Genomic DNA, 24,734 nt, shown 5'->3' with positions numbered 1-24,734 from the left:
AGGGAGCCAGAGGGACCTCTGGCAGCATCCCTCTGGTTAGTTTAGAGTTCTCTCTGCACAAGTTACATCTGCCCCACCTGCAGTGCACATGGTTTTGTCCATCTAAGAGGGATTTTGGCAGAAAGAGTGAACTAGAATAAGGCCCTTAGTTCTTTATGTGTTGATGATTAATGGGTTTCCAATTGTAAAATGTAATGGTTTGGGGCACCTATCAATTATCACGCTTGCTGCTCCCAGAAGCACCACTCTGTGCTGCTAACCCCATCTAAAGTAATGGAAGCAACATGAAAAGTTCTGTTTGGGTGCCAAGAAGCCAGACATTTCCACATTTCTACTTGCCACCTCAGGAGTCGGTGAGCAGAAATGTGGGCGCCTGTAACACTAATGCCAGATTAAAGCAACTATTAAATTGCTCCATCAGGCTCCCATTGATTATCTCCACCTAAAAAATAATTGATTAACCATAAGGTTGTTTACGGTTTACTACTGCTGCTTACCCTCTGGATAGGTGCACTGGAGGCGGTGTATGCATATGCAGTTAGATTATCAGTCACAATGTCATGTTCATAATGCACACACCAGAATAGTCCATAGTCTGCCCTGTGTGCACGCATGGCCTGAGGTCACTCACTGCACCCTTCCCATAGCGCTCCGAGAATCCGAGCCATTTGAAAAATGGTGTTGATTCTTACGTGCATTTTCCAAAAACTGATGATGCCACCGCACATAGCCCAGGATACTGTGGGCTGCACCATTGCCACCCTACAGCCCTTGGTCCTGTCTGTAATGGCATCCAGTAATGTAGCAGTGCTACCCACAGCCTCCTTAGTGCATGGTGTCTTGTGGGTGTTGTGCTTCTGTGTGCCGGCTGGTGCAGTAAAGCCCTGCTACGGCTCTGATTAATGATGATGAATGTCCTCCCATTTTGGAGCTATACAGTCATCATTATTACTAGCATGCAAATATAGAGCATGGTTGACCTTCTAGCAACTATGGGGCCCATTAACCATTGTATATTTGTGGCTTTATCCCTGAAAACACCTGTTTTTGGAGGAATTAGCCATATGCAAGGAGCGACCAAAGCTGATATCTCCAATACCTGCTGTGGTGGCACCTTTCCCGCATGCAGCGCACCTCACATGGGTTTCCATGGTGGAATGCAAAGCATTCTGAAAATGATCCTCCGCAGCTACCGCCATCCGAAAATGGTGGCAGCCCATTGGGCCTGATTCAGACCTGTTCCCTAAGCTGTGTATGTTTGCAGTCTAGCAAACAGGAAAATGTCACCCGTCGTGTGAATCCCCTCATGACACGCCTGCTTGTGCAGGGAAACACCCATAACACGCTGGGCGTTCCCCTGCCCCTTCCCTCACAGAACGAACGCCTCGGCAAGCAGTCACGCAATCACACAGGGAGTTTGCACTTGCACATTCGCAGACCCCCACCATCGGCCAGGGGACCGAATAACCCTTATTGTAGCTTATGGGTACATGGCTGATGTGCAGTGCAGGCTAGCTGACCATGCATGTACAGCAGCAGAGCACATTCCTTTCTGAGCCCTTGACCCTACGTGTGCTCGGTGACTAATACCACTAATGGGATTGCATATAGCAATGCGATCCTGTGCAGTAAGATCCCGCCCAGATCGCATTAAATATGCAATCCATAATAAATGGGCCACTATAACACTATGGGTCTATTTACTAAGCCTTGGAGAGAGATAAAGTGCCAACCGGCCCCTAAATGTCATTTTTTTCAAACACAGACAGTAACATGGCAGTTAGAAGCTGATTGGCTGCTATGCTGGGCCCAGTTTATCATTGAAATATAATACCAGGGCCATATTTTGTTTAGTATTCCTGTGATATGAACAGATGTGCAGCTGGTATTCAGCATCACTTACCTCACTGGTGAGGTCCAGAGCTGTCTCCACTCTCGGCAGCGTCTGCCACTCTTCTACTGCCAGCCTAATACTGTCAGAGACAGGATAATGCACACACAGGGACCCAACAATGCCCAGAAGGCTTTGCTTAAGATGAAAAGGCAGCGCTGGGTCCCTTTCAGACCATGGAGACATACCACTCTGGCAATCTTGTGGTGAGATCTATATATACAATTGTCTGCGGCTCAAAAAAGTTGTGTTAAAAAGCACACACTCTGACCTGTAGGCTATTAGGAAGAAGAGTATTACAACATCGGTATTATCCTATGTACATACAGTGCAATGTTGCTTGCGATTTGATCCCAATTCGCTTGAGATTGAATCAGACAACAAGCAAATCGCATTGGATTTGGACTATGTAGTGCCTATCTGTGCCATTATAGTCTTGCCTGCACAGTCCTTTTCACTGTTCAATTTACACTAAATGGGATCGAATCAGCTTCAAATGAGGTTAAAACCGTTCGATGTCCATTCGATCCAATTTTGAATATATATTTAAAATCAAACACAATCTCACCGTATGTACACATCTTTAAAGTGTGAGGACAAGCAGGGGGATATAAGGGGACAGGTTTGGCAAGGCTTGTAGCAGTATTAATCATAAGAATAGTCCATTCATTTTCTGTCTCTGTTTTGAATTCCTGTGTAAAGCTTGGTACACACCGGTCCCTATATCGTTGGCGATATATAGTGCAAATCGCTCAGTGTGTACCCACTATATCGTGAACATGCCCAGACTCTTCTACTGTCTTTCGTATATATGTCTGTTACGACGGGTATAATGTGCACTTACGACAGTGCAAGTGCACACTGATGATGATTCAATTAAACGCAGAAGCCACCTGAACAGATCATAGCGACTTCCACACGTTAAGTGCAGAAGGCAGATTCTGCTCGCACCCTGTGGAGGTGCAAACTGAATCTGCCAAAAAACGTGCAACACAAGCTGCTGTAGGCAGGTCACGTGTAAATGAATCCACCCCTTACTGTAAGCCATATGTTGCCATTGACGAGCCGGGCACTTCTCAATATATGTATGTCTCTGTATACGGACAGAAATTCTATATTTTTTGCATGAATTGTTTCTTTTTTTGGGGGGGAGTAATTGATCATTACTCTTTCTATTAGAGCAATTAGTGTATCCTGCAAATATACAGTCTGTACGGCACTCCTTCACACATAGAAATATACTATAAAATGCTGCATTGTTTTTGAATCTGGCAATGTTAAAGGAGAAAGTGACAGTCATTTTTCATACTCTTGGATTGCACAAGCAGTGTTTTATTATTGGTCATTTTATTTGTTTAAACATTGTAAGTTATTTATTATATATTAATAATAATAACAATTATTAACAACTGTGGCCAAAATGTGCAGCTATCTGATATAAAATAGGTTTAATTGCTTTTCTAATATTCTAATATATGTCACAAAAGGTAATAATGTCTCTGATCCTTAAGCAAGAGCTAGTTCATATCGGCACACTCGAACAATGGTTTTCTTAGGTGAGGTTATTATATTTGGTTAAATACGGTAATCTCTGCTTTCACATTGAAAGTAATCTGTGAGCGGAGCATGGAAGTTCAAGGATTGTGTGAATGCAAATGTCTGTTAAGAAATTACACTGGATCATTGCAGAAGTGAAAAATAAAAGTGTATTCTGGACATCCAACTGCTCTAGAAGAGCCTTTTTGGGGGGCTCACTAGTAAAGGTTCCATTTTGAGGAGAGAATATAAAACTTGCCATTCAAGCTTGCATTTTTTTCTATACTGTGGCTTTCTACCTATTGATAATCAACTTTATAACTGAGACCAATTCACATTTATCATTAGGGGGATGAACATTTGAGTTTATTTTGTGTTGTGTTGTTGTTCATGTACAGGTTTATCTTGTGCACACAGGGAGATACCAAGGGTCATTTGGGCCTAGGCTGTCTGTGGACTACTGAGCATGATGAAGTTCCCTAGATAGCAATACTCCCTTGTTATCTTTTTCCACCCTTAAGGCCCATACACACTAGACCAGGGGTCTTCAACCCATGGCCCGCGGGCCACGAGTGGCCCGCGGAGCTGATCTCAGTGGCCCCCTGCCCGCCAGTCCGCCATGCACAGGATTTTTTTTTTTTAAGTAAAAGAAAACGCTGCCGAGGGAGGCAGCGTAATGGAGTCCCCCCGGGTGCCGCCTACCCGATTTTTTATTGGCTGCAGGCAGGGCAGAGGAGTGGATCCAGCACGGCTGAGGGAGGAGGAGGCACGTCTGGTCACGAGCTGGGGAGTTGGGACCCGGCGAAGCTGCGGGAGGAGGAGACGCAGCTAGCGGGAGCAGGGGACCCGGTGCTGGAACTGCAGGAGGAGGAGGCACAGCTGGCGGAGGGGACCCGGCGAAACTGCAGGAGGAGGCATGGATGGTGGAAGCAGGTGACCCGGCAAAGCTGCAGGATGAGGAGGTACAGCTGGCGGGAGCAGGGGACCTGGCAATGCTGCAGGCATTACTGGGGGCATTGTGTGTGGGGCATTACTGGGGGCATTGTGTGTGAGGGGCACTGCTGGGGCATTGTGTGTGAGGGGCACTGCTGGGACATTGTGTGTGAGGGGCACTTCTGGGGCATTGTGTGTGAGGGGCACTGCTGGGGCATTGTGTGTGAGGGGCACTGCTGGGGCATTGTGTGTGAGGTGCACTGCTGGGGCATTGTGTGTGAGGGGCATTGTGAGGGGCACTGCTGGGGCATTGTTTGTGAGGGGCACTGCTGGGGCATTGTGTGTGAGGGGCACTGCTGAGGCATTGTGTGTGAGGGGCACTGCTGGGGCATCATATGTATAAGCAGGAGTACTGCTGGCATTATGGTCTGTGGCATAATGGGCATAAGTGTGGGGCATAATGTGCAATGGGCATAATTTTTGTGTGGATTAATGTGTAATGGGCATCACGGTGTGCTGCATAATGTGTAATGTGTATTATGGATAAACAGTGTAACAGTGTATATTGATTTAAGTAGCCTTTCATTGTTTGGGTTCGATCTGTGAGGCGTACTAGGTCACTGTGTGGGCCTTCATGTTTATATGTCACTGTGCAGCCTTTAGTCAACTTAAGCGTGTGAGGACAACGACCATTCCTGCGGTAACCAATGTCTGGTCATGCAGGTTGCAAAAGAGGTGTCAGGTAATTGTTTTCCTGCTAGTTTACACTCATTATAATTAGGCCACACCCCTTTTTTGGGAGCGCGCCTACGGCGCGTGCAATTTATTCAATATCAAATTATATATGGGGGGGGGCACAAATTTTACGGTTTGCACTGGAACCCAAATTGGCTGCTGATAACTATTTGGGTATGTGTGTGTGTGTGTGTGTGTGTGTGTGTGTGTGTGTGTGTGTGTGTGGGGGGGGTTATGTGCTGAGTATGGGCGGCTGTGCCAACTATCTATGAAGGACTGTGCTGACGTTATAGGGGAGCTGTGATTCTATGAGGCTGTCCGAAATACCGCAGTAGAGTATAGTGGCCCTCGGGCTTCACTGGATTTTTTTAGGTGGCCCACGCTGTCTTAAAGGTTGAAGACCCCTGCACTAGACAATATTGCTCACAATATTTTTTAGAAAGGGCTTTTTGAACGATATTGTGAACACTTTCATCCAGTGTGTACACTGTACATCATTAATGAGGCGCAACTCCGCACCATTAATGATGCCCATTAGCCTGAATTTCACCACGTGTACACACCATTACTTGGAACAACCTTATTTGGCAAACTATAGGCCCATACACACTAAAGGCCCCCATACATGTTGCGATGAAAAGCCTGCAATGTGACGCTCGCTCCCGCGGGTATCGCATCGCACAGTACAAAAAGTATGTGCTGCACATACTTTTTTTTACTGCCCGTGGATTGCATTGCACGCATATCGCATGCCTTGCAATGCGATCCGCCTGGTAAAGCGTCACATTGCACGCTGTTATCGCAACTTGTATGGGCACCTTCAGCGACTTTGTACTGAAAAGCAGGTTTGAGCGGCTTTCAGTTCAAAGCCGCCCAGTGTATACGCCCGTGGTGAGCGCTGCTGCGCGCTCCCGCATCATCGCCGGGAAAGCCGCTCATCTGCTGGTGATACCAGCAGGTGAGCAGCTTTGAGGATGGCTTTGCATAGCACTGTGCTATGCAAAGCCTCCCCCCCCCTCCCTCGGCACCGGGACTTTCCCCCCAGCAATGAATGCGATCATCGCTGTCCATACACGCTGGGCATAGTCGCCCAGTGTGTGTGGACCTTTACACCTATTTTGATTGGCCCCATAGAATTTTGGGTGAAAACATCAGAGCAACTATCCAAGTGGCACAGTTGTTTGATAAATTGCCCAATTACAATATCCCCATGCAATGGGGGTTATTTACTAAGCAGTAAGAAGCCCCTATTCTGTGGAAAACCATGAAAAGGGGGTTATCACATATTCCAATCACCAAATGATTTTGAATGCAGACTTGTCATTTTCATTGTTTATAGTATCCTTATAATCTGGGTAGGTGATCAAGGTGTGTTGTTACCTGTTTGGTTAACGACAATAAGCTCAGTTTATCAGTTTGGCAACCAAAAAAATAATGCCTACTGTGTACTGAATGGTGTTATTCATTTTGATTTGTTCACTGGAGAAAAGGGCAGGAACGACTTCCCGTCAAAGATGTAGATGAAACTCCTGCCTGCTTATTTTAGGACTATTATACCCCTTTCACACTGCAGCTCTTTACCGGTGTATTGCCGATTTTTTAGCCTTTTACAAATAACCGGTATTTGCAAGTGGGTAAAAGCAGAGTCCTACATGGCTCAGAGCCATTTTTTATGCACTGTGAATGGCTCTGAACCGGTATTTAGGACTCGGGCAGAGACAGTGCAGTGCATATGTAATGAGCGGGTCCGCTCATTACATATGCGTATATGTAATGAGCTGACCGCTCATTAAATATGCACTGCGGTGTCTCAGTGCTACTGTCTGTCCTGTTCTCTGCTGCTTTCACACTGCAAACCTGCTTGAGACCTGGTATTTACTGCAGGGGTTTAAAACGGTAATTATACCGTTTTTCACCTGCAACGTGAAAGGGGTCAAGTGGCTAAAGCTGTGTACACACGGGGGTGATAGGGCCTGAAATCGCTGGAAATATGGTCACAGGTGACCATATTGCCAGTGATGGGAGTGTGCCCCAGCGATAAATCGCCGCGCTCCCGTTTTCAGCCCCGTTCTAATTGCTGGTCCTGCGACCAGCTGATTATCTCTGCGGCACTGCTAGCAATATGTGGCTGAGCAATATATCTCCCCCGTGTGTACGGGGCTGGTTTAAATACTGTTTTAAAATACCAGGTCTTAAATGTTTTGGCAATGTGAAAGCAGCATAACTCATTCTTAATAAACCTGTTACACATGCAGAAAAGCTAGCTTCTGCATGTTTTATGTAATGGGCCCATTCATTGTTAGAGGTCTGATGGGTTTGCCATAGAGAACCAGTGCCATCTTTAAACGGTGTTGGTTTCAAGAGCCCCACTCCTTTCCATGGGAAGGAGCTGCACTAACTAGCACTTGCGGTGCCTGTACTGGCCCTGCCCCCTTTTCATGTGACATCACACACAGGGGCAAGGTTGCTGTAAACCACAGCAGGCTCCGGAGTCTGGGCTGCTATGGGGGCACTACTGCTGTGTCACTGGCTTGCAGAGTAAGGCTCCATGCTTCCTGCAAGCCATGAGCATGTGGGGTGGGTCTGGGGTAGCGGAGAGGGATCAGATCAGATCTCTCTGCCACTTTTGGGATATTCATGCAAGCACACAAACTGTGCCAGGTTAGGGTGCCCTCACACTTATACGATGTGGGCCCTTTCCACCTGATTTAGACGGGTCGGGGTGAGAAATTGTGTGAAATTTACCCAAATCGCATGTGCCTAACCTCCGATTCGCTGTGCGGTTCCATGTGCATTGGATCGGATCCGGAGATTTCAAGTTCTGCACATAAGATTTATAAGATCTGGCAGCACTTGCTGGGGGGTCACTTACGATAGATTGTATGGTAAAGGACTGCATGCGATGTATCGTATGCTGTCCAGCTGCCAGGGAGCCTGGTGGCTCTACGGCGGCAGTTGCCAAGGTGTAGCATGTGAGGCTGCATACGATATCTCAGATTAGTGTATGGGAGCCTTTAGACTCCACAGTGCTAATTTTCCCTGCTACAGTAGGGATAGAGATCAGGACGGTATAAGCAATACTTTCTGCACTCCGCACATTATAAATAAAAACAATAGATCATTTGTGCAGAAAATGCCCTTTCAACGAAAAGGCTGTTAAATAGGCTTGTGTTTTAGGTGCCCACCAACACCCTGGCATCCTGGAAACCACTTACATTTAGCCTAGTGCTGCTTTCCTGATGAATGGGGACTCTAAAGTAGATCTTTTGTCCGCTGGCTTGTATTGATACAGGTCCAGGCTTAAGAGAGAGAAACGTATATGTAGCTTGTAAAAATCCCCCCATAATTTCCACAATGTTGACAAGGCTTTGTTCCTGCGAGTATGCTACAGTTCCAGAGTGTCTATTACTATCGTAATGGAAGGAGTTGCGTTGAGAAATGAGAGTAGGTGATCTGTCTATAGTGCAGCTATATATCAGATGTATAAGTTAGGTCAGGTTCTGCTACAGCCGCACACGAGGCTCTGCAGAACAACAAGGTGCTCTCATAGCTGGGTATCTGGGTCAGTAGTAGGCTCACCCTATTTACCAGTTACATCGCTAGCAGCTCGCCCCTAGCAGTCGGCTGAACACGGAGCGCTAGCAGATAAAGAGATAGGAGAGGGGCGTATGTGGCAGAGATGTGTACAGGAAGATACAGAGACAGGCAGCAGCAGCAGCGGAGAGCGGAATGAGACAGATACCAGTACGCAATTACCAACAGGCTCAGACACCCAGCACTAAGCACGCAGCCTACAGATAGGTAATGAGAACATTATGGGGAGACAGCCAGGAGGAAATAATAGGCTCACATGAGGGGGGATGGTTGCAGGGTAATTGGGAGCGTCAGTTGGACATCACACATAACAGAGCACAGCTGCTGCTGCTTCGTTCTATTTACTAACCCGGCGCTGCCTCCCAAGAGGTTCTACAGCAGCTGAGGTCACTGCTGGAGTTTAGCGCTAGTTTATTGTGCATTCAGGGAGGATTATTCCCTCTCCCCCAGCACATAATGTTCTCAGGTGAGGTCCCCGGTGCGCTCTGCCTGCAGCACACATTATTATTGTGACTGAGTACAGCTGCTCCTATCGGGTTTCCCCCTCAGCTAACACCTTCTCCCGCAGCACAGACGCCGCCGTTCCCCCAGCAGCAAACACCGGGGGAGGGGAGGGGGAGGAGGCCGCTGCTGCCGCCGCCGCCTCCCACCGCTCATCTTTCTTCTTTCCTGGGGGCTTTGGAGATTGACCTCGCTAACCCACCCCCACCCAGCGCCTCCTCCTCCTTCCAGGCAGGGGAGGGGCGCGATCCCTCCCAGCGGCTCCGCTGCGTGCAGACCAGGCATCCTGCAAATAATAATAAACTTTGGAGCGATCGCAGCGCGTCTGGAGACGGCAAGGCAGATCTGTCTGTGTAGCGCAAGTGCCGGAGCTGCACACACTCGCCGCCCGTCACTGGGGAAAGGATCTGGGCTCAAAGCGGATTTATCATATATCTGGAATTATGCTGCGACCGGGCTGCTTTTTTCTTATTGGGATTTACACAGAGGATCGGCGCCGGGCTCGGTCACCCGCGGCATAGAGCTCCGTACAGGGCAGGGTCTAACATCGGAAGCCACAGCGGGTCTGCAGGTGAGATGACGGGGGCTGTGGGGTGCACAGGGTCGGGGACACCTGCTCTGCCGGCTGGCTGCCTGCTCCGGTCAGGACCGTGGATGGGGCACCGGACGGACAGGTTATAGGAATGTGTGTGTATATATATATATATATATATATATATATATATATATATACATATATATAGAAGTCACTGTGTGTGTGTGTGTGTGTGAGAGATAAGTGCGGCTGTATGTAACTCGGACGCAGCACGATGTGCCGCTGTGTGTATGGGATGGAGGTGATCTGCCGCCGTGCATAGGTGAAAGCATCCGGGCTGCCGGGATCTTGTTTAGCAGGAACGAAATGACGCTTTTCTGCCGCTGTTCTATATTTACGTGTGTTATATATTGTAGTGTGTGTGTGTGTTATATATTGTAATGTGTGTGTTATATATTGTAGTGTGTGTGTGTGTTATATATTGCAATGTGTGTGCTATATATTATATTGTGTGTTGCTAAGGGTTCGGGTTACAGAATGTGATTTAAATGACTGTGATATAAACTAATGGCGCAAAGTAATGGGTGACATATTACGTGCGTTTGCACATTCCCCGGTGATCCGGTGGGGCTAATAGTGTGTCATGTTGTGTAATGAGCAGTGACTCACAGCAGCGGGCTACACCTCGCCTGTGACCCGGGCGCAGGGTGTGGGTCCCCTCCTCAGAAGAAGGCACACGGGTTGCGCTTGGTGGTTACCCCCCTGCAAGTGGTACGTGGCTCGTAGCTGCGCTCTCCATTCCCCGGACACACTTGCCACCTCACACTGGGGTCGGTGCTGTTGGAAGTTGTACTAGAAGCTGCCTATTTATTATTACTATGGCTGTTGTAATGTAGGGTGCTGCTAGTGCGGCGGGTACAGCGTCGCCCCGATGTCTACAGGTTGTGTGTTATTTATACGATGTACCACCCAGGCTCGTTGCGCACGGAAGCCGATCATCCTGCGTGTAACGAGATCGCTCCGATCTATATACTTCGGTATCAGAGATGCCCTTCTGTCCCCGTCACAGCGCATTATCTGAAGGTTGTAGCGTGTCATTGATCACCATGATCTGTGGGTTGGAGGGAGGAGGGGGAATGGGTAATTTTGGATATCACAGGAAAGTCCCGTGGTTGCGCATCCTGTCCACAGTGCGTGAAATGAATACGCTGCCATCGGGGAGGATGTGCGAGCGCGCTGTATAGAGCCACGGAGTAATATATGAGATTTAATTGTACATTGAAAGGAATTGTCAAATGTATTTTTATTATTTGAAGTTTAAGTTCTGAGCATTGTGAAATGTGTGTTGTGGAGCCACGGTGCCATTATTTCTCTATATAATATACCGGTGTATACTGTAGCTTGGCAGCAACTGATCGTCCTGGTGCTTGCTGATGTATTGCCCCGTGTCTGCAATTTGGCATTGTATAATCGTAAAGCGCTTAACCCATTACATCCTGCACCAAGACGGTGACCAGCGATAAGGGTGCGCTGCAGCATAGTATAGGGCCGCCGGGGCCACACTTGTAGAAAACGGGCCGCCGTCGGGCGCATAAGTAATGGACGGCCACTCTGTGGCATTGACGTTATTGATTACAGGGACCATTCCGGTCAAGATAATAGCTGAGGACACCGGACTTCACTTTACATCCCGCTTAAAGGTCTGGCTGGCCAAGGAGGTCGTACTAGACGTCGGATCATGCCCCGGTCGCCTGCAGCGCAACTAGGAGATGCAGCTGTAGTTTATTAAGTATTTGCGCACGGGAAACAGACGCTCAGCGCCCTGGAGCGCTATTATTGACGGGGTAATATATTGTTGCATACTAAACTGACTAGTGCCCGCTCCCCAAAATGACTAACCAAACGTATAACAGCCATATAAACGCGTTACCATGGTGGATGGCGCAAGACTGCGTCAGAAAGAAGTCCCGATTGCGCAGCGTAGCAGCACATTAGCGCAAATCTCCGTGCACAGGAGAGGTTGCTGGCGCTGTACCCAGGCGCTGTGCAAAATAGTGGACAAGTACTGTAAGTGGGTTAATGGCTAGTCCCACTTTGCGGCGGCTAATGATCGGGTGGAGCAGCGGCAGGATGTGCGCCAGATTGGAAGGAGTTAAGTCTATTCTCTCTCTAACGATCAAACACGGAGCTGCCGCTTGTTGGTTCCGCCGCCTTCTTGTCGCTGATTTCTTTCTTCACGGAACTGTGCAAAGTGATCGCCCGGGGCACGGCGAGGTTACGGGGGAGGGTGTGAGCTGCACCCCAGCGCTGCACCGCCTCCCTCCTACCCTTCTGTTAACCGCATGCTTGCCAGCAGGTCACTATTACTCTCCTGGAAGCCGGGCACTTTCTCCTGGCTGGTGTGCGGCTGGGGATGTGTGATCTGTAACCGGACTTTTGGTTAAATGGTGGAGGCAGCTAGTGGCAGACGTGGCACGGTGCTCAGTGCCCCGGACTCCGGCTACCCTGCTGCACTCCTTGCAGCTATGGTGCCTTTGCGCTCAGGAGACTGTAAAACACTAATTGGTCGGTTTTATTGCAGCCTTTTAAGATGGTCTTGATGTGACCTTCTTTATAGTGGCTCTCATTAAGCGTTATACAAGTTTTCTTCCTACACATTAGTCTCTATTAAAATATAGCAGCAACGGAGACACGTCCATGGAAACGCATCACGGTATATAAATATCTAGGCATTGAATAAATGCATTGAACAGCGGTTTCCCGGAGATGAGTTGCGCAGGATCGCGCTGCGTGTCCCGGAGACGGGCGCACTGTGGTGGATAGGCGCTGAAGCAATGCGCTATCGGGCCCGGTATGTAGCCAGCAACGAGGGAAAGAATCCGTAAGAACCTGTCTCCGTAAAGATATGAATATGTAAGCAATTAGGCAAGATGGGCCATTTCATAAGCGCAATAAAGCATTGCGGGCTGTGAAGTGACAGGTTTAATGCACAGCTAGAGGGCTCCAGCCGTGCGTTACAGAGGCAGCGCGGCCGTCATGTCTCACTGCGCATTTTAACCCCTGCCAGCGTGATCGGATAGCAGCGCGGCTGTGTTTTTCTCCTGCCAGAACACATGGTTGGCCCGATGCACGTTATTCCCATCGTTTAGAATGATTCAGGCCACCCATTTACCTTTCTTTTTGGCCAGAGCTGTCACCTGCCTTCATTATCTAGTATATGTTTTATACGGAACAGCCGGAAAAGGGAACGCACTAGCAACCTGGTCTGATAGTTGATACGGTTTACCACTGACCATGGTCTCCCGGACTGTTGAAAATGAATATTTGTATCTATAACTATCTTAAAAGTGAATTGTATAGTTGCAATAGGGCTGGTCGTGTTTAGGTGTGCGGGCTTAGCTCTTTGTTAATTATCATTATAATGTATGAGCATTAATATGTGAAATTGAAATCGCTTTTCTACTTGTTGTCAGTTGTGTACTGAATGGGTTATTATATGATTTGTCACGTCATGTATCCTCTGTGAATAGCAAATTCTCTCTTCCCTCCCTCCCATTCAGATGCAGGAAGCAGCCTAGCACTAAACAAACACTGATCAGTTGGAAAGGGATTCATGATAATTAGTTAGCCCAAGGGGAGGGGGTGCAGATACAAAGACTTGAGTTGCCAATTGCCGGAGTCTCGAATGCTGGCCTTGCACTGGAGCACAAGCGCTGAGCCATATAACTACCCATCGTTTTGCCTTGCCCATGGAATAATTGTAAGATTATGACTTTTTTTTTTTTTTTGTGAAATCCCTGAAAATGTCAAATATAATTAATGTTGAGCAGGCGTCTGAAATGAAAACCTCCCTTTTCTGGGATCGCTTATAGATTTTAAAACCGATGACTAATTTGGGCATACTTTCCATTGATTATCGTGTGGTTATCTGCAGTCCTGCATTAGAAGTTACAAATGTGTGGGGTTTTTTTTTTTTGCATCCGTATGATTTATAACCCGAGTACATGAGAAAAATAATGTCAGAAACAGCAGTAAATTGAGCTTGACAGACTTATTTTGCATGACTGTTTTCTGCTTAAATTACCCGCTGTGGCCCACATCTTCTAAGTAGTGCTACAGCTGGGTGTCTGCCAGTCTCCTAGCGAACTGATCGGAAATGCTGCACGATGTATATAGCGCGTCTGATGCCTGGATTTATATTCCACATACACAGTACGTCCCGAGCCACAGGAAACCGAGGCTTCTGTTCCATCAGAGACAGCCTGTAGCGTAGGTCATTGTGTAATATCAATGGCACGCTACGACATTAGAGCCCTTATCCCCAGTTACGGAATAGAACTGGCACAAGGTAGAAGGGTTCTTGCAGATTGCCAGTATAATGGTGCCCATTTGGAACAGATCTATAGATTGAAACATCAACAAGCAGTTTGGATACCCCTCGGTGAAGGCAGACAACCTGCTTAGGGAGAAGTTGGAGATAAAGCAGAGAGAGGGCTGTCTCCCGAGCCATACAAGCCCTGCAGGGACAGCTGGAAGCGTTATGCGTGATTAATACGAATAATAAAAGGCTTGCGCTCTCAGCCCCGGCTCCAGGAAATAAAAGCCTATATTTAATATGTGTGGGACTGATGATTGAGCTAGAGGCAGGCACATCGCGCTCCATTTTTCCGGAGGAACAGGCTGCGCTCGTGATGGAACCGCACAATTACGCATAGCCACCACTAATGTGGCCATTTGTCCAACAGTGCCCAGACCATGGACCTAATGTCCAAAGTGTTTGCCATTTATTAAGTCTCTTGTAGCAGTGATTATCGAAAAATACCATCCATCTTGTTCATATATTAATGTGTATCTACATTAATGAAAGAGAACGTCGTTTTAAGCACGATTTGTACTTGGTTACGATATAACGAATACCACTCCCTAGGTGTAGTTACGACAGGAAAATACGTATTTACCAAACGTCACGTTTGTATTCTGAGACAATTTGTTGATGGTGGTTTGTGTAATTTTGAAGCCATTTTGCCTGGAAATCTTGGGGCCAGCATGAAAGGCTCTGCTTCCTGAGCGCAGGGTGTAGCCGCCACAGGAATAGCACTCGCTGAGACCCTGATGATTTGTAGGCCGAGAACTTGTGCGCACATTTCATGCAATTCTATGATTACATAGAAGTGTCAGTAGGCTTCATTTCTCAACCGGGAGTTTCATCACGGGTACAACAGATTCTGCCCAGCACTAGAATTTATAATGGCAAAACCTCTATTATAGCAGCTTTCGTTTATTACGGACGGTGTAATAGCATTACTGCCTCACAGCACTGAGGTTATGTATTTGATACCGCAATGCCCCTAACTGCGGAGTTTGTATATTCTCCCCGTACTTGCGTGGGTTTCCCCCGAGTACTCCGGATTCCTCCCACAATTCAAATATATACTGGTAGGCTAATTGGCCCCTAACAAATTAACCCTAGAATGTGGTAGGGAATATAGATATGTGGTAGGGAATATAGATTGTAAGCTCCACTGGGGCAGGGACTGAAGTGAATGTTCAAATATTCTCTGTAAAGCGCTGCGGAATATGTGTGCGCTATATAAGAAACTGTTAATGAAAAGCAGCATTGGAGATCTATCTAGAATCCCACATGCGCTCCGGTTGCTATACGCATAGAGCAGAGAATGGCCACGGCCAGATAAATTGGATTTGGTAATAATGACGTACGGAGGTTACAGCACGTACTCAGACACGAGATTCATTAAACACGTCGCCGCTGTTATCTGCTGAAATATTGCATCTATGGTGGTTGTGTAATCTATACAGATAAAGGTCTACGTCCTATCGGTCCGCTGTGATGTAGAAACACACGAGGAAATAACTGTAAACTTGCTAGAGCAAGTCATAGCATAGTTTGGCTCAAGTTCATAAAGTGCTTAAAACAGAAGTTATGGCTTATAAGAAATGCGATCATTGTCTGGAAGCAGCTGTTCCTGTGCGGTGGTAGTTTCCCCTGCACTGTGCCTAGCACTGCCAGATAACAGACTCTTGTCATGGCTTCGCTACAACGCTTAACTCTTTCCCAACTCCACACGGTGCTGTACTTCTTCTGCAACTTGACAATGTTGCAATGTATTGTAAACAGCTGAAAGTAACAAGCACATAGTATGGTCACACAGTGCTGTGTGAGCTCCTGGCAGAAGTAGTCATTCAGGACTGCGCTACAGCGTGTTTGGAACTACATCTCCCAGGAAGCCCTGCCAAACAATACATGCTGGCACTTGTAGTTCTAGAACAGCTGAAGTGTAGAATGCACCAGCTTGATATATAGAGGGACAAAATCCCATTTATTTGCCTTTGGATGAAGAACGTGTTCAACGGCAAAACAAATGCAAATGTTGGGGGTACTGGTTAGGTTTGCCCCGGTGGACCCACCACAAAACGTTGTTCCCCCGATCACAAACTACTACAGTTTAATACGGTAGGTTCCTTTTAGGCAGTACGTTCCCTGCATCTCAGTGCATCGTGTGGATTTTACTGGAGTTGGTAATCTGGTGCCGAAAGGGTGAATGCAGAAATCATCAGCGGCTGTCTCCTCCGCAAGCCCACAGCTGGGAGAGAGACGCTGGAAGGCTGGCTGCAGCTATTTTCTCTCCATCGGAGACTGTAAAATAATAATAGGAGCCTGTTTAATTCTCCGATCGCGTCTCGGCCCAGCGGGGGGAAGTGGGAGCACTGCGCGCAGACGTCTATGTGCCATCTCTGTCCCTAGCAATGGAAACGGGGAGCCAGGCTGATCATTACACAGCACTTCTAGTAAAAATCATTGCTAATCCACAGGTAGAAGACACCCAGGCCATGTCCTGGTTTTCCAACGCAGGGACTGTTGGCATATAGGAAATAGACGACGGGAGACAACTTAAGAACTCACATGCTTGCGTGTAACAATCGCTGCACGTTGCATGAGGCCCCTTGTCCCATTCATTGGAAGCACAAGAGAGGAGAGGATCGCCCTTGGGTTAGGTGTCAATGAAAGGTTTTCCAGATTTTAATGTGTTTTCTATCACTACGAGTGTATTTATCAAGGTTTGGAGAGAGATAAAACTGAGTTAAAGCACTAACCAATCAGCTTCTAATTTACATTTTCAGGCTGCGTTTAAAAAAAGACAGATGCTGATTGGATGGTACTTGATCTGTCAACATTGTATCTCTCTTCAAGCTTGGTAAATACCGCAGTTATTTGGGATGGCAATATGCTGATCTATCCATGCATATGTATTACGCGCATAACGGGTGTATGTAATATGTCTAATCAAATAAATGAGAAATTAATATAGTCTCTCCTGGAACCTCCAATGAATCTCCATCTCACCAATACGGGAAAAGAAATCTAGGTTTATCTAATCTACCCTATTGATCAGTGTTATAGAGGAGGTACACAGAACAGCTGCTATAAAAAGCCAGCAAACAAAAGCCTCGCTCGCTTTTACACGAACGCCACGTTCCAGAAATCTGTTTTAAAAATCACTTTTGTCGGATATTCCTCTGCGCTACGAGGCTTATGGATTGAGAGTAGCCCACTGCCCCTGACACCCCCTCCTCTTATTAACCCAGCATTTAGCAGCAGGACGCAAGTGAAATTGCAGTCACGAGAAAACGAGTCCTCCCCCAAGAGCAATTAAAATCCTGCCCTGGAATAATTCATGCGCAGCGATAATCCTGTTAATATAACGCAGCTTGTTCCTTGACACATTTCTATTGCGACACAGATACTAACCCCCCTAGCTATCTTTCTGGGGTTCTTTCTTCCACAACAATTAGAGCATGCTATATTTAGATGCATCTGTGGCCTTCGGGTGTTTTTTTCTTTTTTGGTGGAACGATGTGGATATATATTTGTGGAGGTTCCAGGTCAACGTATTTCTATGACGCAGACTGCCGAACCTATTGGGCGTTTTCATAAGATAGATCTGATATATTTTCCCGAAGTGGTATGTGTCCTATACATTGTGCATACTTACAGATGTTCTGCGCTCAGAATGTGTTTCTGTAACCAGTCATGGGCATTGGGGTCCCTTAGCAAAGATGTTGTTATACCACCATGGATATTTATGGTCACATATTTAGAGAAACTATCTTGCAGTTAAAATGTGCTTTTTATACTGTAAAACGATAACCAAGAGAATATAAAACGGTAGCTGTACATATATACTAGTGCTCACTGTGTGACTAGCTATTCTGCTGAGGTTCCTTCTTTACTTTCTCTTCCACTATTCTCACCCCCTGGGGGTAGGGTATGGGTGAGGGGTTAGCTGGGGAGAGGAGAGGCTTTGGCCTCAGACCAGCCCTGTGCGAGCTGTGATGGGAGGGGGGGAGGCCTCCCTACAGTTCTGCTGAACACCATACTAGTTCATTTTTGGGGCCCTTTCATCATCAAGGGCATATGAAATCTAATAGGCAGATTCAACTATTCTGTAGATTGTAAACTTGCTAGCAAGACCTCCTTACTATGCCTGTCTGTTATGCAGCCTTGTTTTATTACTGTTTGTTTACACTGTATAATCTGCGGTATTTACTGTGTGCAGATAGGCTTCAACTTAATGCCAGGAGCTATCAACTTTTAGGGGGTATTCAGTATTGGCCGATTATTTCCGAAATCGGTCGGGACTCCCCTTATGCAGATTCGACTTTGTTTACAGTCGTATCTGCATGATCAAAGACCAACACTAGCTTGTTGGATCCGTTTTCACCTAGCACGTTTGTACTTGGATTTTTTCACATGTCAATCACATCCGAGCTAATTATTACATAGGTAATGAATGAGATTTCTCCTTATATTGTCCCCAGTCCCATGTACACTGGTTTATCAGTGACCTTAATTTATCAAAACTGGAAAATGGTTCTATCTATTGATGGATCCCTCCACATTTGGCGGCCTGCTCTATGTGAATTCATGAACGAACTTGGGTCATGGATTTGCAGTTGCACTGAGGGGCATCTATGACGGATCGCGGGCGGAATATTACCGACCAGGATCGCAGTGCAATATGCAATCCTATCGGCAGCATATATGATTGGGCGCTTGCACAGAGAGGAGACCATCCCTGCGATGTGCTCTGCCGGCTGCATGTGCAGTCAGTCAGACCGAGCTGCGCAGAGGGGAGAGTATCCCATAGGCTACAATGTGCTACGACTATTTCCAGATGGCAGTAGCTCCGGGGGGCAATATCGGGAATGCTTTACATTCCGGATATCGGTAAATTGGCCAGCATTGCAATCCCCCATAGAAATGTATGTGGAGTGCTGTGGAAATGAAGGTTTCTCCCGATACCCGCTGTGCCCCCCCCCCCCATTATTGTATAGGAGCGTATACTGTCATACACTCCTATACAATTGTCCACGTAAGGTGATGGGTCAAAGGATTGTACCGGACACTGCAGGGTCAGAGCTGGCAGTGTAAATTTATCGATTAATAAGCGGAGTACGGTCAGTGGTAGGTTTTCTATTGAAAACTGTTTACATAGCAGCTATCCCCAATTTAATTGATCCAAAATACTGTATCCATCCACACAATTTGAAGCAAGTCTTATACCAAAGCACCAGGGGGTAGGTAGGTTACTTTAATGACTATGCTCATTAATAATGAACAGCAAAAATGGTGTGAGTCCTATTTATCAAGCGCTGAGAATTTCCCTTGCCCACAAAACAATGCCACCTTTAGATAACTATCCATTGTAGGATATTGGCTACCTTTTTCGCAAGTTGTTTGCTAGAGAGGGATTTTTGGATTCCTCCCTGGCACACCCTACCTGACTTATCACCGCGCTTGTGCAGTATGGAAAGCCAGGCCTAGAAACTAGCAGTGACACTATTACTTGGTACCGGCTGCGGTAACTGTGCCTACAAGACAAAGAGAAGACAGTAGGGTTGAAAAATAATTCCTCATTGCAATATGTGGTGATAAATTATAGATGGGGATATTTACTTTTAATAATAGACCCAATCTGTTGTTTCCTCCATAAGGTGTTAGATGCCCATCTGGAATAAAAAAGAAAAACTCCAGGGTTCCACTAAAACATCAAGGTCGTGCATACTGTATTTAGATGGGGGGGGGATTGTCTGGATATCACTAACCCAAATAAAATAAATATAATGGGTGCTTATTTATAATAGGTTGATTTCTGGATTTTCATCAACTTCTTTCCCATAGTGGCTACAGACGCTCTTGTATTAATGAGGTGTCAGATTTGACACATTGGAGTCCGCAGTCAGACATCTGGGGAAGGTGCTAATCCGTGTAGTTATGGAGAACCCTGAGCGATCCTGGCACTACCCTATGCCCCTTCCCGATTTGTTGTCCAGGTAATGGAGCTTGAATTAGTGCTGTGAATATATCGTACATGTAAAAATGAAATTAAAGGATTGACACAACTGTGACAGGTTTTAACAACATTTTGGAACCGAGTTAATTTCTGAGGATAGTCCTTGCGCTGTGTATGGGATATTACTTCTCCGGCAATGCTTGGCATTGTCAGGCTGCCGTCACTACCACGTATGCCAATTGCAGCTAGTTCTCAATTGCGTCCGATGGCAACACAAACTGCAGGTGTCCTATATTCTGCACATGGGAACCATTAAGAGTGCAGGGGTCATTATTATAGTGTATTTATCTATCGCCCATAAGCGGCTGGTGTTCTAGTGATCGCCTCTACAGCGCATACGGTTGTTAGTACAATGCCAGGAAATGCTGTCTGTCAGTGATACGTGTTGTGGCCCCTAGCTGAGGCTGCTTGCGGGGCCGGAGTCAGACAGGAAATAATAGGTCTCCCGCAGCTGGGCTTCCCGCGGCCGCTCACCTCTCACCTGCTGCCTTGTGCAGCTCTCGGAGCTGCGGCTAATGATTTATCTGCCCGCTCCCCCTCCCTACCCCCCTCCTCCTCCCCCTGCAGCCCGCCGGCTGCTGCCGCTGCTCTGAGCTCCGTGCTGACACGTGTGCGGGGATCGCTGCACAGAGCAGCGCTTCACTCGTGTATAATGTCATCGTTCTACGCGTCCGTCTCCGTGCCATGTACCCGCGCTGCTGTGCGCTCCTCCGGGGCTCCCTTATGCCGGGTCCGCTATTAGGCGAGCCTGCTGTGTATCTAGGGGTCATCATACATCGATCTATATATCTGTATGTATGGAGTTATAGCGCTAGAGACAGGAACATTCTAACAATAGGCGCATGGTCTTCGGAGTTTGGAGTTTTATCGTGCCAAATACTGAATATTATACTGCCCATTATGTTAGAATGAAGTAGGGGTTATACTAGTATCCTGATAAGTGGTCAGTCGTGATATTGTGTAATAACAGTATGGTAGTGATATGTATTTCTGCAGCACCTATGTATGCTACATTGCAGAGGCCGTCGTATTTATACGTGTCCGTGTGTGTGTGTATGTGTGTATGTATGTGTGTGTGTGTGTATAATATATATATATATATATATATATATATATATATATATATATATATACACACACACACACATACACATCTTATTATTAGCTATAATGTCACGTATGTGTCGGGCTGCTGTATAATAGATAAGGCTGAGCCGCGTGTTGCGAGCAGGAGGCGGCTGTACGGGGGATGTCTCGGTAAGAGCTGCTGAAATCCCCCTGTGATGTGTGTGTGCCTGTCTTGATCTTGAAGAACAACTGCTTTTGGGATTAAGCAGACGCCGCTCGGAAGCCCCCGCCTCCCCCTCCTCCCCAGCTACACAGTACGTGCTTGGCAAGGAGAGCCGCGATGTTAGATCACTCGGTTCCAGCGTCTCTCGCATCATTTGTTGTAGCGATCGGGCTGCAGAGAGCAGCAGCCGCCCCGGAGCCGCACGATCTCCGCGCCCCGCTGCGCTCAGACACATTATAGCCATCCATCAGCAGGCGCGGCGCGATCGTGTCCTGTGCGCCTGGCAGCCGGTGATTTATATACGTGCGGGGAGCGCCGCCGCTGCTGCTGCTGATACGGGCACGGCCAATCCAATCTATTACCACATATACATATATATCTCCTCCGACACGGCGTGCAGCGCACTGTACATAATAAACCCTGGCCCAGTGACCCCCAGCTCTCACTGCCTACAGAGCCTGGAGGAGAGGCGGCAGTAAGGGGTTAATGCTAGCACTAATAGGCCTGCTAATGCGCGGATGTCCTTGATCAGATATGCCTCTATTTATATAGCTGCATGACGCCAGAGTGCGGGACCGCTGCTGCTGCTGCTGCTCTATGTGGGCGGCGGCGAGTCCCGGTACTGAGGGGGATCTGCGGCCCCTGATGGGTTAAATGTACAGAGCATACGTCTGATAATGACAGCAATTAACAACTGCTCTGTGGCGGCGGCGGCGGCGAGTGATTGCTGCCTGGAGTCTGCTGCTGGAAAGGTGATTGCGAGCATTACATAAAGGATCGTAATGTGATTGCGTGTGACAAATGGCTCCAGCGTTGAGGGGGTTAATGAGATCAGCTAGTAAGTTGCTTTTCCCTTGACCTATAAACGACCTCGATTTGCATAGCCCCCTCTCACCCTTTTTTATTGCTGGGAATGTCCCTTAGCGTTTAGCACAAGCTGATCTCCCCCACCTCAGCAGCTAACTCCTGCATTTATTATTAATTACCCGGGGGACGGGGAGGAGGGGGGAAGCGAGTCTGGCTGGCTGTGCCTGTGCACCATCGCTGCTGCTGTCTCTGTTTACACTGCGAGCGCGGCCCGATCTCCTTCCAATTTCTCACCTCATTCCCCCCTTCTAATGTTTCCGCACAGGGGACGCATTGAGAAGAAAGGGAAGGCTGCAGTGTTAAGGGGCGACATGCTTTCGGCAACCCCCCTCTATGGGAACGTACATAGCTGGATGAGCAATGAGAGGGTCCGCATGTGTGGCATCAATGAAGACAGGTAATGGCCTTAATTAATCTAAATTATAGCATCTGGTGAGCCTTCGTCATTAATCAGCGTATAGGTTCCAAACACATGGAATGTTGCCGTCTGAGCAGCTTCCCCCGGAACAAGTACAACGCTGGCATGGAATTGTACAGTAATAAAAGTTTTATGCAAGAGATCAGTCAGGAAAATACATCGACTAACAAACAAATGTTCAAAAGTAAATCACACTACAGTCCTTTAGCCGTACCTCCCAACATGACCCGCCCCAGGAGGGACAGAATGCTCTATTTCTGGACTTTGCTCTTAATTAATGATGGCTATCACCTGTTTTTAACAGGTTAATTGAAAAGAAATGTGTTTCAACAGAGGTGATGGTAATCCGAAATTAAGAGAGAAGTCTAGAAACAGAGTATTGTGTCCCTCCTGGAGAGGGTCATGTTTAGAGGTATGTTAGCTGGTTCCTGTTCACAATGCAAATACAAACTTGATACTGACAAGGTAAACATTTGTATCAAGCAGTCCTGTTAAGTGATGTGTAATATGTAAGGCTCACCAGTGTGTACTTTCACTTCTGGGAGATATATATGCACCCACAGCTACACTATTTTTAGTTTATGGAACTTCTAGCTCCTTATAATCATGTGAATTGCATTTGGCAGAACTGACTTTTTTCAGTATAAGATGTAGATAGTAATAGCAACATCTGCAGGCAGAAAACAGGAACTACTCCATTTATGAGAATATGGCAAAAGTGGTGGTGAAATCCATGGCATATATCTATGTTGTAATGGAGATTTCAGACCATTAGTCAATAGAACGTACACTAAAGATCATAGCTACATTCTTGGACTTATTAAATCCATTCTTAAGGTGCACACACAAGGTGCAATTTGAACTAGATGCGATCTAGTACACACAAGTACTGCCTGCACACACTTTTTGTACTTTGCAATATGTGATGCGCGGGAGTGTGTGTTGCATCGCTAGCCATATAGAAACATAGTAGATGTGAACTGCATGTGATAAAAAAGTAAAAAGTTCAAAACGCATCTGACCATTACACTGTGTGTTGGCACATTTAGAGCTTGTTTACCTAGTCTTAAACTGGAATTTTATATAGGAAATTCCTTAGCCGAAATCTGTTTCTAAAGTATGTTCAAAAATACAGGCGAGAGAAACTGATCTAGGGATACAAATCTATACAACATCTGTGCCTCCATTTATTATATAAGGGGTTTGGGTAAAAAACGGAACCGGACAGAACCCTCGAATGCTGAACCGGACAGCTCCATTCATCAGTTTCTGTCATTCCGGAGCTCGTAGTGTCTGGGTGTCCTGTAGTCTCCCATTCCCTATATCCCTGGTGAAAGCTATTACAGGCATTCCCCCCCAGACCAGACACTACAAGCTCCAGAATGCAGAGTTTGATGTCCGGTGTACCGGGGTCTTGTCCGGGTCCGGTTTTTATATAAGCTTCCCTTAAATACTCCAAAATGTGTACAAACCCATTTACAAAATAAGTACATATACATTTTTTTTGTTTACTCCACTTTCAGTATAGAAATACACCTAAAGCTGTCTATCTAGTTTTAGAATGTTTTTACTGTTTATTTGTTTGGTACTCATTATGACTGCACTATTTCATGTGAACAATGTATCTTTAAATTATGACTTGTTTTATGTTCAAAAAGAATTTCTGTCCAGGACTGGTTAAACCATTCTCACAGGCTCTCCTCCATCTCTTCGTAGGAAAATTCTAATTAATGATGGTGACCTTCAGAAAGCGAGACTTGAACTGAGAGAGGATCACCTTGGTCACAGCCTGGTAAGATCTTCTACTTAATGTCAAAGCTTAACCTAGGAGACTATGGGGCCCATTTATCATTTAAGAATGCCGGTATGGCCGTGCAGTCAGTGTAGGTCAGCAGGGAGTCAGCGCTAACCCCGCAGGCCCCCCTGGGACCCAGCTGAGTAGTTCGCAGGGACAGGCCCCTGTCTCTGTACGGATATAAATTCACCCGTTCGGATCAAATACTGTGATGAGATCCTGGGCAGTAGATACTGCCCAGATAACATTGTACGTGCAATCCTAT

The 24,734-nt window shown here is 46.7% G+C and overlaps 1 protein-coding gene across 8 annotated transcripts in view; it reads left to right on the top strand.

Moving 5' to 3' along the window:
* BCOR (BCL6 corepressor) overlaps positions 1–24,734 on the top strand; it is a 162,090-nt gene that overhangs the window by 109,120 nt on the left and 28,236 nt on the right. For 4 of the 8 annotated variants that reach the window (XM_083172621.1, XM_083172619.1, XM_083172618.1 and 1 more), the window contains 2 exons: positions 22,522–22,653; positions 24,391–24,466. In XM_083172621.1, the coding sequence (XP_083028747.1) occupies positions 22,568–22,653; positions 24,391–24,466 (162 nt within the window). In that variant the 5' untranslated portion in view covers positions 22,522–22,567. Of the gene's footprint in view, positions 1–8,768; positions 8,897–9,342; positions 9,762–19,926; positions 20,079–21,582; positions 22,142–22,521; positions 22,654–24,390; positions 24,467–24,734 lie in introns of those variants that run through there. The other 4 variants (XM_083172616.1, XM_083172622.1, XM_083172620.1 and 1 more) reach the window with 4 other exon arrangements.

Source organism: Crinia signifera, chromosome 2, assembly GCF_055691185.1.
Source record: "Crinia signifera chromosome 2, ASM5569118v1, whole genome shotgun sequence".
NCBI classification, from domain to species: Eukaryota; Metazoa; Chordata; class Amphibia; order Anura; family Myobatrachidae; genus Crinia; species Crinia signifera.
The sequence above is the reverse complement of the archived record's forward strand: the minus strand, read 5'-3'. Positions and strand labels throughout refer to the sequence as shown.